Raw genomic sequence first — 12,592 nt, forward strand, 5'->3', positions numbered from 1 at the left:
GGAACTGAGCCTGGCTCCAGCGTGCACCCGGTCTCTCCTGTGGGGCTCAATGAAACAATAGTGCCCCGAAATCACGTGGGGAGCCTTGCAGGCTCTAAAACAACTGTGCCCTCAGAACAATGTGGGAGCCACGGGGCTCGGTATGCAACAATGCCCCACATTGGAACCTCTCTGGCTCTGAATGCAGCAATGCCCCCAGGAGCCTCCCGGGCTCGAATTACCAAAATGCGCCCAAGTACTTGGGGGAGCCACGTGGGCTCTGATTATGATAATGCTGCCACGCGGTGGGAGCGGCCCGCTGCCATCCGGGGCCGCTCTACCACAAGAAATGCCCCAGGATCAGTAATCTCAGGCACCACTGTGCCTATGGACCTCCCACTGGGGCTCCTAAAAATGCCAAGTGAAGTAGGTACAGTCGGAGGGGAGGGGGCGGGCACCGGCAAAGTGCCCAGACGCCCCCTCTACAAACAAGAACCTAGGAGCCCTGCTCACCGGGCTCTTTCCTTTGGTGCACTAGGCTTCCCGCTCCATCAACCGCTCTTTAGCCCCACTCACCCGGTTCTCAGGCGGTCCTCTGGTCACGGAAGCACGGGGTAGGCTGCTTCCTCACTCAGCTCTCCTCCTGGGCACCGGGGATTGCCTCGGACGCTCGTCCCAGCGCGGGGTAGGCTCCCGCCTGGGTACTGAGGGTGTTTCTCCTTTCCCGGTCCGGCCCAGCGCGGGGTAGGCTCCCGCCTGGGTCTTCTCAGGCCACACGGGGCACCACGGGGCTCTCCCTCGCTCTTGGGGGCTCCACATGCAAACGCCACCTTCGTCCTTTCTGTTACAGGAGCACGGGTGGTCTCCCGTCCGCTTCCTGTTTGAGGATTTCCCCTTCTGGGTCGCCATGGGCAGAGCGGCGGCCCACAGTGTTAATTCCTTTGTCGGCTGCAATACGGGGTAGACACCCGAGAAATAAATAAAACGGGGTGGGCACCCGTTACAATTAAATATAAAGTCCCTGGCGGGGTGGGCACCAGACTGGCTATTTAAACAAATAATGGGCAATTAAGTGGCAGGCAGTGCGGGGTGGGCACCCGTGCCACAAATCAGCAAAAAGCGGGATCCCCACGCCGGGGAATCCCTCGAGAAAGGGGATTGCAGCTCCGCGCTGCAATGGAGAACGGCCCTCACCTGGAGGAGAACGCAAGCGCTTCCCAGGCGCTGCTGGAAACAAAGACCCAAGCCCATGGTAAAGCTCAACAAAAAGTCTTGGCAGGAGGTGGGGGGGCAAAGGCTGGGCCCAGGGGCCAGCTCACAGGCCCCTCCAGGCAGGGAGGCAGTCCCCAGTGGAGGTCCTCCTGGCGCCCAGCAGCAGGCCCCCCTCAGATCAGGATCAGAGTTAACATTTTCCATGGGGTCACAGCCCCTTTTTTATACAGATGAATCCTGTGTCTTTTAGCACAGGGTTAGGGAAAAGCCAGATGCAACTGGTTTTGGAGCACTCTGTTGTGCTCAGCCCCTCTCCCCATTCACTAGACAGGCTAGGGACATCAGACACACCACAGGGGTCGGAGCCAGCATTGTGTAGGGAAGGCCCAGCCCTATTCAGGCCCCAGGTGCAACTCCTCCCTGCCATCAATATGCAGATCTCTCCACTCACCACCGGGGCAACCCATCCTGACTCCTGGAGCCAGGCACACCAGCCAGCTCCAGCCAAACAAGCCAGACAGTCAATTCACCTTTATTGCACAGACATGCCAACTTCTAGAAGTGGAACTTCCACACCATGCACATTAATGCCGCACATATCATCGAGCAGCAATTACTCTTACAAGTTCGCACATACCAAACTCAACCCTGCACTCCCCACGCATCAGTAACTACCATGGACACACACATTTCCCATGCATTCCTATGGGAGGGCAGGCTAATCTCACAACATGCACTCAGAGTGCACACACACTTTACACTGGGACACAGTGTTATAGTGCGCAGAAGCCAAAAATAACTAACACCAAGTCACATACCAAAGCAAAAAGTTAAGAGGTGAATCTGCCAGAAGGGCCAAGTCCAACAAGTCTGTGAATGTGCAGCCCGACAGACCATCAAACAATAGTCCCTGCTTAATTTAGTCGAATTGTATTTGGGGCCCCTTGCATAGTACAAGATTTTATGCATGTAAAGAGAACAGGGTCTTCCTTCTGGCAAACAGAATACCGATTTTGGAGTAACGCTCCCCGACTAAGCATGCCAGAGTTTTGATCAATAGAAGCAGGAATAGCAGGCAGCCTTCAGGGCTGCCCGTCTTGATACATATGGATTGGACAATAGCCCATTTATCCTAATATAGGCTCGCAAGGATGTGTAAAGGATTGAGATCCGGAAGGTAACGCCCTCACCCAAGTCCAACCTTCAGAAAACTGAACAAATCTCACCATTTGAATGAATCAAATGCTTTCTCTGCAACCAAAAAAGTAAAACCTCTAGGTCAAGAAACAGGTAGAGCATTAATGGAAAGACACACATGGATAAAGACCTTTGGAAGGACCAATACGGACATAGAAGGGAGCAGTCTGGCTGCAATCACTTATGCTCGAATTTTGGTATTAGCCAGGCCTGGGTGTAGTTTGTGGACAAAAAAAACTCTGTAGAGTTCCGCGTGTGGGAAAGAGTGCAGTGCGAAGTGCCGTTCGTGCTGGTCTTCCTGCTGCTCGGGTACAAATTCTACCAGAGCAGCAGCAGCAAGCGCTCGTAAACTTACCACTCGCGTGCATGGAAAAAAACTCTGCGGCACTACACGGAGCTGAGTTTTGTGCACGGAGAGCAGAAAACTCTGCACACTCTAACGGAGCGGAGTTCACCGCCCAGGCCTAGTATTACTGCAAAGGAGTGATAGAAGTCCGGAAGAATAATATAGGGTTGCGTCTTTTCCCTGTTTTAGAAACATTACCACAACAGCCTCCCACAGCACAGATTTATTATGACATGCATCTACAGGGCACCTTAGAGGTGCCCCCTAAAAAACCTACAGTATCTAGTGTGCTGGCTAACTGGTATCGTACAGCCTGCCGCTACAGACAAGTTTTTGATCCAATGCAGGTGAAAGCCTGTGCTAACGAGGGGAGAGTTAGGGAAGGGGAGGGGTGGTGAGGTGAGGGACAGGATCATATCTGTCCAGTAACTCATGCTGTTGACCATCGGCCTGCCAAGGGAACAGTGCAACATGAGGAGGTCCCAGAGGCTCTAAGATATCAGCCTCTTCTCTCTGGCGGGTTTCAAGACGCTAGACCCTCCAGGAGCCCCCCTGCACCAATACCGTGACTACGGAGGCACTTGCGCCCACCAAGGCTTGTTTGTGTCCAGCCCGGACACCATCACCACTGCACATTGAGTGACTACAAGAGTGGCAAGCTTCACACAGAGAGTGGCCCTACTGCGTTTCTTTTCCCTCCTCTGCAGGTATAACTAGAGCTGTGAAAGCCACCAACGCTGAAGTGGCCCACCAGCCAGCACACCTGCACTTGCGTTCAGCAGCCAGAGTGCACGTCTTCTGCCCGTGTCTCTGTGGCCTAGGAGTCCTCCCGAGCTAAGCCACCACCTTTGGGTTCTGCCAGACTTGTGCCCAAGTTCCCCTTTGTAGACTCTGTTTTTATTTCATTAAACTTTTGACAGCTGACCGTCCGCGAGGCTACCATTGCGATCAGCACCTCTACACCCGGACGCACTAGGGCAGGTAAACCCAAACTGCTGGCGATACTTTGGACCTTGTCCCTCATGCACTGTAAGTCCCAAAGGGTACCCTCTACAACGGTTTGCAAATACCTGTATGCAGTAAGTCTTCTCCTTCCATAGGATAACATTAACACGTTCAAGAATCATTCCTAAAATCAGTCAGCTTTGGTACTGAATTTGTTAAAATGATCAACGCTCCCCTCTGATAAACCTAAAATGTTCAACCACACTACCACAAATAGAGCGCCATGGGATTGTTAAAGCAAGCCCCGTAAGCCAATATGGGTCACCTGGACTTTCTGCATAGTGTGCCTCGTTTGGGTATATTACATAGAAAGCCAGCTTCCTACACTCCTGCAGACCACTGATCTACCAATACAGCCTTATAGTAAAGAGAGGAAGGGCAATCCAATAACTCCATGAGCTCGGGTGTCAATATAAATTTATAAATGGCCAACAAGGAGATAATTTACAGGAATTAAAAGTCATTTATAGGTTATTTGTAAGTCTATAACAAAAAAAAGACATCAAATAAATCTATTGAGTACGCTGAGTGTCAAGTCAAAGTGTTAATATGGTGAATTCGTCTTTAATAGGTGAGGCTCTGGGTAAAACTACCCATTGTTATCGAATTTGCTAATACATTTCTAAGCATTGAATTTCTGAATTTTTTCAATTCTTTATTTACTTTGTACATGATTAAAGTCTGATTCTTGCTGGTTTTCTACACCATGACTATTTACTTGCAATTTCTCTTTTTTTTCTGCCTTTTGTATTGTTTATGTTTGGTCTCCTGGGGTACTCGATGTAAGCTAGACGTCTTTTTGTATAGACCTACAAATAAAATAAAAAATAAAAGCTACTGTGTACTACTTTCAGTAACTGACCCCGGGTTGGCCATGTAACTCCGTTTCTACAAATAGAACCAGCACATTGTATTTACACTGCAAAACCACTTAAAAAATGCAGTTACCAAGAAATAGGTGTTTTTTAAAAAAATGTAAGTAAACATGACTTTAGAATTGTTCCTTCCACATGTGTGTGGCGGCATTCATTTGTTGTTTTTGTGAAGAGCGCGTGCCGTGAGGCATCCACCTCATACCACAAAGCTCACTCATGCCACCTGTGTACGCATCATGATTCATAAATAACTGCCTTTAACATAATACCAGCTTCATTGGTGCTGAATATACGTGTATTTTAAAGAATTATATTTGAGTGATTATAAGAAAATGATTAAGGTTGATAAATGCATGGATTATCTTTCAAAGGTGAGCTATAAAACTACTGTGAGTTCAACTACAGGCTCCCTTGAATTCGAATACAGAGCAAAGACCGTGGGAAGTTCCCGATGTAAACTCTATTTCTTTCATGCGTATACATCCATGTTCTTTTCTAGAACAGTGCATGTTAGAGAATGCCTTTTACGTTGAACATCTAGTCTGATGAGGCCTTGGTGTTGCCTCAACCATTATCTGCAATTGCTTCTGAAAATACCCTGTTTATTCTGTTACGATAGGAGGGCAAATGCAAGAAAAGTTCACAGGCTTGTTTATGTGCTAGAAATAGTTTAGCCGAAGACAAGGAAGGGCGAAGGAGGGGGGGTTAGCTAAGTAGTAAAACCCTCAATCATGTTGCATTTCTTTTTGTTATTCTGTTTGTTGATTACAATTGCTGCTACTACATTTTGTTTTAATAATTAAAACTATACATTCACCTTGAACTAGAAAGTTTGATATTAAAATAGAGTAATTTACAGTATTCCTAAAGTATATCCTGAAGTGTCTATGGAGGGTGAAAAGAGGTTTGGAACCTGCTATTTATTCCCATTAGTTTTACAGGATTGTTGGTTGTCTGGAAAATACCCCATTTACATCAAATAGTGGTATCTGGGCTGCAGCCTGAGGGCCCTCCTTCGCAAAATTAGTATTTTGACCAATTGTGCACTCACTACATGTTTCAGAGTCACCATAGTAGGGCCGTAGTCTTGGCTAGAAGCCAAGTAATGCAACACTTTGACTGTAAACTAGGTAAGTTTCCTATCCCAGGAGGGATATTGAAGGGACGCAACACCACTATATGTAACGTCGTTAAAGCCACTCCTCCCTCTCCCCCCCCCCCATCTTTTTTAGGACTGGCTTCATTTGTATTAACATTACACTCTATAAAGAGGTCCTCCCTTCCTGCTGCATTGTGCTCCTGCACTCTTGAAGGTCAGAGGAGGGGGGCAAAGGTCATTTCATTTCCCAAGGTATTAAATTAAAACGTGCACCTCTGAGGAGGAGCAACTTTGGGAGAAGGCACTACTCTTTAGAGTCACTCCTGCTCAGGTCTCCAGCCCACATGGTTCCACCGCCAGCTCACCCGGATCAGCACGCTTCCTGCCCCAGCCCACCATGCCTCTACCAGGCACCACTGTACAGATACAAGAGCTGGAGTACTCACTCATCCATCAAATGCTTCGGCTCTGGACAGCCGGACTTCGGGGTCTTCAACTGCATCAAAACTACAAGAGAAAGGAAACTCCATAAGCGGTGTGGATAAAGCCAAGCGCATCACTGGGTACATTCAACACATTACGCAGCAGGAGACTTCCAGCTACAGCAGTTACACAACATACCAGTCCACACAGGATCCTCAGAGAAATGATTTTTGTTTAATTAAACTGTATTGGATCCTTTCAAGATTACTTTCCCATCCCTTTGCAAGGCCCCAAAACACTCTTAGGTTCATTAAAGAACCACCCCCTTTGGAGTAACCAGCTGCAGGAAGAGGCTAGCCGAAGTGTCAGCTATGAGTTGTGCGCTTTGCTGTCATGTGTGAGGTTTGGACTCTAGCACGACACTTGATGAAGCGATAGAGCAAAGGCGGACGTGTACTGAGCATGAGGTATGGTTTTGTGGCTGTGAAGACCAACTGGCCTGTCCTGTGGTCTCCATAGTACTTGAGACGTGATTTTGGGAACAGCCAGATGTAGTAAATTAATAACTTCCAAGGAATACTTTGGTAGTAACTGTAAATAAAGTGTCCCACAGGAAACCCAGGTGGGGTCAGCTGTACTTCCCCGCTCTCTAAAGGATCGCGTCAGTGAATGAGATCACAATTACTCAAAACCCAAGCACAGCGCAAAGGAAAACTCGGGAACACCCTTTCTTGGTGATTGTTAGAGATGCCAGACTGGGTCAAGAGAACGGGTTTTCTTCTTTGCACTGGATTGTCCCAGATTTCTAAGAAAATGGGGGCTTCAAATCCATTTCTTCCCATTCTTGGTGGACCTGGGTTTTCTTCCTCAGGAGGGCGGACAACACCATCCTCAATCAAAGCTTCAACCACAATAAATCTAGACTGCATTGGCTACTCTTAGATGCTTACAGTGCTCTGCTCGCTCGGATAAGGGCACCGACACCCGAAATGCCAGCTAACTGCACCCCGTCCATCAACTAGATACTTTGGATATCCCCTCCCTCTTCCTACGTCACCATCACTCTCTCTTCTCCTCTTTCCATGAGAAGAAGACCTCTTCTGACCAGGTTAGCCAATATGGCAGCTGTAGCAACCGCGCATGTCGGCGTCCGGTCTCGCTGCCCCAATGTGCTGTCCTCACTCCGTCGGGTATGGGGCTTACAAATGGTCTCTTTCATGGGACTCCATGATAATCCCTGCACTGCCTTTGCTTCTTGCCTGTGCTATTTTGCGCTTTCTAATTTGGGTTTTTATTGCTGTATTTTCTGCATCACAAAAATGTCTAATAAAATGTAAACTTTTAAAATGGGGAACAATGGGTCCTTCCGGTACAACTATATGAACGGTATTTAAACAATCAAGGTGAATAAAACACAAGTCAAGGGACCTGTTTAATGTCAAGAAAATGTAGAACACTATCTCAGGGAATTAAACGACCTTTCAGATTAAAATTCAACGCTAAACATTCCAAAGGAGTGAGCAACTCAAGCCCTCATATTATATAATAAAGTATATTCTTGCTACACAAATGGGGTTTGAGTGTGAGAAAGGGAGGGAGCAGAGAGCGGATGAGAAAGCGGTGCAATTGTAGTGAAGCTCAAGTGAGGGTCTCCTATAACACTGCGGCTGTCTGAATGCTTGCTTAAGACTCAGACAGACGGCACAGAGCCATTCTGTCCAATGTCCGAATAGCCTCAGGAGGCAATTGTCACCTTCAAGACATCAGGGCAGTGTCAACTGCACTTAAAGTCTAGCAACCCTTCGAATGGCACCAAAGTAGAAACAGCCGGGTGACAGATGCAAAGTCAAAGGATAGGTCAGTGTTTCCATCACCTCAACAAGTGACAGAGCGTTTCCTATGCAAGACAGACGGCGAGAATTGGGCGGTCGTGCGCCAGACTTGCAGGATATAAAGACAGATACAGACCCGGCTCGACCATGTATTGGTTGAAAGATCCGCCTACAGGGGTTTCTTGAACTGAGAGGTCAGCCTTGTGGCACGGGCCAGGAGAGTGAAGAGATTAGGGGAATGTATTCGAAAAGATACCTCTTCGGACAGCGCAACGTTAAAGTCAGGAGTTCTAATACTGGGCGAGTACATGCTTTTGGAGAAGACAGGCCCATTGTAGAGGTTTGCCAGAAGGCAAAAGGAAAGAATTGAACTCGAGCCATTTACAACAAATTTTCCCAAAGAGACCTGGAGACCACCAAGGGTGCATAAAGCACACGCAGCTACAGCTTGGACACGTACAACATTGAAGAGGCTGGGATGAGCAAGGAAAGAGAGGATTCTGAGATCTTAAGCAACTGAAATCATTCACGGTGTAAAAATCGTTAAATCTGAAGCAAGCCACGTTCTCTCGCGCCTAGGATCCAAGACAGAGGTTGACATTCACAAAGAGGTTGAGTGGAGCGGTCTGCTGCAGGAGTGAACACACCATGACTATAACTAGGAGCCGGCAGGGTAGCACAGCAGGATGTGCAAGAAGAGTCTACTCTGATGGCATTTACTTTCGGAGGTGCACTCCCTCATCTAGCTCTCAGCGCGTTCCCCCATCTGGCCTGGCTCACGTCGTACTCCCCTATCTGGCTCTCGTTTTACCCCCCTGGTCTGGCTCTCTGTCGCGCCCCCCCCCCCCCCCCAAGAGTCTGGCTCTAGCCTTTAGTCGCACCACTCCCCCGTCTGGCCCCTAGCCGCACCCCTCCCCCGCCGGCCTCTAGCCGCACCACTCCCCCGCCGGCCTCTAGCCGCACCACTCCCCCGCCGGCCTCTAGCCGCACCACTCCCCCGCCTGCCTCTAGCCGCACCACTCCCCCGCCTGCCTCTAGCCGCACCACTCCCCCGCGTGCCTCTAGCCGCACCACTCCCCCGCCTGCCTCTAGCCGCACCACTCCCCCGCCTGCCTCTAGCCGCACCACTCCCCCGCCTGCCTCTAGCCGCACCACTCCCCCGCCTGCCTCTAGCCGCACCACTCCCCCGCCTGCCTCTAGCCGCACCACTCCCCCGCCTGCCTCTAGCCGCACCACTCCCCCGCCTGCCTCTAGCCGCACCACTCCCCCGCCTGCCTCTAGCCGCACCACTCCCCCGCCTGCCTCTAGCCGCACCACTCCCCCGCCTGCCTCTAGCCGCACCACTCCCCCGCCTGCCTCTAGCCGCACCACTCCCCCGCCTGCCTCTAGCCGCACCACTCCCCCGCCTGCCTCTAGCCGCACCACTCCCCCGCCTGCCTCTAGCCGCACCACTCCCCCGCCTGCCTCTAGCCGCACCACTCCCCCGTCTGGCTCTAGTAAAAAGAGTCTCAAACCGCCTTCATCTCATCCACCTGTCCAGAGCCTCTCAAAGCCACAGTGTGACCTACATAAAATGCATAGTGATGCTAAAGAGACTCATTGAAAGCACCCAAACACGGTGGAACTTGAATCTGCTGGGAAAGTTCACTGCGCTGTGGCTATTCCCGCGTTTAGCTTCGAGCAAACCGGAGTATCTTAAAGAGTAGATACTGAGCGGTCAGAATTCCCAGCCCTGAACTACCACTGAGCACTAGATGGAACCCATGGTTCAAGTTAAACAAGAAGAGGTAGAGGAGTGAAAGACAATTGAGGCACAGACTGACTCTCCCAGACCAAACACCTTGAAAGACAACCAAGAGACATTAACGAGCAACACAGGACCTCAGAGATTAGAACACCAAGTGCATGAAGGTCCCAGTATCTGGGAAGGCCATCCCCCCCCCACCCTGACCCCACACTGGGAACCAGCAGACTCTGGCATCACTCTCAAGGGTGAGAAAGCGGGACTCAATAATGCCATCAGAGCCCACAGCAAACACACGCCAGGCAGATCCACGGACAGGGATTTCCCCTTGCGTCCTACTGTCGGACCAGACTTTTCACAAAGTCTTGTTGCTTTTTCCCTTGTTTTGTTAACCTTTCTTGAAGAGTAAAGATAGTTTGCTGCTATACAAGATGTATCTCAAACCTACCTCATGTCCATGTGAAACGTTATGCTATACTAACTGTATCCCAATCCTACCTCAGGTAACTGTAAAGCGCTCCAATACCCAAGGGTCACGTCCGCGCTACATAAAACTATAAATAAATTAAATAAGAATGTCTGCATAAGTCTCGATATCCCATAATTACAATGCACAGCACCGCCCCGCAAGACAAGCCTGGCACAGTGTGGCAACCATGTTTCCCAAAGTCACGGCACGCATGCCACAATCGGAAAAGAGAGTATGGGTGGTCTCATCAATCACATTTGCACCACAGTAGATCCATTCAATCAAGTGATGTGCAAAAGCAAGTGCCCCTTCAGCATCAACACCTCTCTCAAAGGAACATCATATATGAGAATACAAAGCCAGCCTCTGAATGCCCAATATCCCAGGTTAACATCCATCCATCCATCGTCAAAGCGTTTCAAAAGCAGCCCCTAAGACCCAGAACATATCACAAAGCACCCGCACTAAAGTGAAAACAGGTTTCCAGACACCAAAAACCTCCCGTTGTATCACTTGAGAAAGAACAAGTTCAGCCAAACCACTCGAGTCATCATAATTTAGAGAAATGGCCACCATTCCATCCAGTCAAACCACCGCAGCATGCCTGGAGAACATCTGCCTGGACAAACCAAAGGTTAGATACACAGATGATGTCATCCCAAAAGGAAAAGGCCAAGCCCCATAACCACAGCACTCCACACAGCCCCACCAATCACAAATCCTAGACAAAAACAGGAACAGTACCAAAAATGACAAGAAACAGACAACACATTCCCAACAAAATCACAAATTGTGACGTGTGCTTCAACCTGCACTTCAGAACTTTCTGGCAATTTGATTACTTACACGTTTCAAACTCATCGTCACTTGAATCAGAGATGACAACAGGAGCCCTGAGGAAGGGAAGAAAAGAAGACTAATTAAACAGGCCACACATCCACTGCTCCCAAAAGGCCATAACACTAACAACCGCATCAGACAAAGCACCACAGGGCCAAGGCTGAAGCCTCCACACTGAACAGAACTGTACATTATGTGGAAGGGAATGGATGCAGTCAGGGTTAGCAGAGCTCAGAGTTGAAAGAAAAGAAAGATTGACCACCGTCCCTGAAGACTCACCTCTCATGCTTCTTCTCTGAGCAACTTTTGCCTTTCCCCCTTCGCCTTCCACCTGAAATTAAAAAAACGAGCGTCACAATGCAAGCAGCAAACTTCACCCAGAGTCACAGGGGGCTCTAGCGTAAGGCTTAGTCAGTGAAGGTATGGGACAACAATGATTGTAACAGTACAAGGAATAACACTTGATGCAAAAAAGGACCTGGGTCAGAAAGCACCCCGCGTTCAACTTTAAAGGGTTGGGTGCACTCACCAGCATTGCCAACTCCTACAGATGCTATGCGGTCGTAATACAAGAGCCTTTAAGATGGACCACAACTTGGATCTGCATACGCAATCAAAGGCGCTCAATAGATCCATAAACGACAAATGGGTCGAAACAGCATTGGCATATTTATATTTGGCCACAATAAGGCGGGGAGTGAGGCACTGTTCAGTTGTCCCAAGCCCCTTTCTAAAGACTAGGGATCCATTTGGCTGACCTCTCCTGGCCTCCACAATGGTGCATGCAGTGTGAACCTAGAGGCCTCCCTGACCGCGACCAGCTCCGGTAAGAAGACTCAGGTGCCAAAAGGCACCTCCTGCACCCGAAGCCCTTGGTCCATGCTGAGCTGAACCGACGGTGCCCCTACATTTCTACTTACCTCTGCTGTTGATGGTCTTCCTTCTTGTAACCCACGTTGCGAGGCCTGCAGTCTGTTTCCAAAATGAAGAATCCTCATTAAAATGCATTGGACTCCCCACGCGGAAATTGCACCAGGCAGCAGGACGTCCAGGTTCTGCTGGTGGTGTATGTTTGGTGCTGCTTTGTGTCCCCCCCCACCCGTGCTGGTGCCTACCCCCAAAGCTTGGCCCCTGCAACTTGTGTATCTACCTACAAGCAGTGTGGCTCCAAGCACCCCCAGTCTCCATTGAAAAGCATTGGACCAAACTCAGATTTTGAGCTCTGCATCCAGCCACCCCTGTGCCGCAGTTTTGGTACTCACCTGTCCCTTGCCCCTTGTTGAACTTTTGGCCCGAAGACAGAAATTGTAAGTGTTGTACTTACCTGTTAAACCGCATTATTGTTTTCCCAATAGGATAACATTGGACTACTCAGAAAGTGTCTAGCGTCTACTTTTTAAAAGGAATAGTATTTTTAGTTAAAAACATACGTACCTTATTGTGAAGATCTTGGTCTTAAAATAAAATACAAACAAAGCTTATTTTTGTAAAAATGGGTCAAGATCTCCTTTTTGAGTGTTGTGTTCATTATTGATCAAGGTTGTGCAATAAATGTCTTACACTACTATGTG

General features: G+C 49.0%; 1 protein-coding gene across 1 annotated transcript in view; it reads right to left on the reverse strand.

The window, feature by feature from the left end:
• Positions 1-12,592, reverse strand: part of GCNA (germ cell nuclear acidic peptidase) — a 122,788-nt gene that overhangs the window by 80,805 nt on the left and 29,391 nt on the right. The window contains exons 3-5 of the mRNA XM_086918262.1: positions 11,301-11,352; positions 11,028-11,074; positions 6,160-6,220 (exon numbers count right to left, since the gene is read on the reverse strand). Of these exons, the coding sequence (XP_086774388.1) occupies positions 6,160-6,220; positions 11,028-11,074; positions 11,301-11,352 (160 nt within the window). The remainder of the gene's footprint in view (positions 1-6,159; positions 6,221-11,027; positions 11,075-11,300; positions 11,353-12,592) is intronic.

Source organism: Lissotriton vulgaris, chromosome 4_1, assembly GCF_964263255.1.
Source record: "Lissotriton vulgaris chromosome 4_1, aLisVul1.2, whole genome shotgun sequence".
NCBI classification, from domain to species: Eukaryota; Metazoa; Chordata; class Amphibia; order Caudata; family Salamandridae; genus Lissotriton; species Lissotriton vulgaris.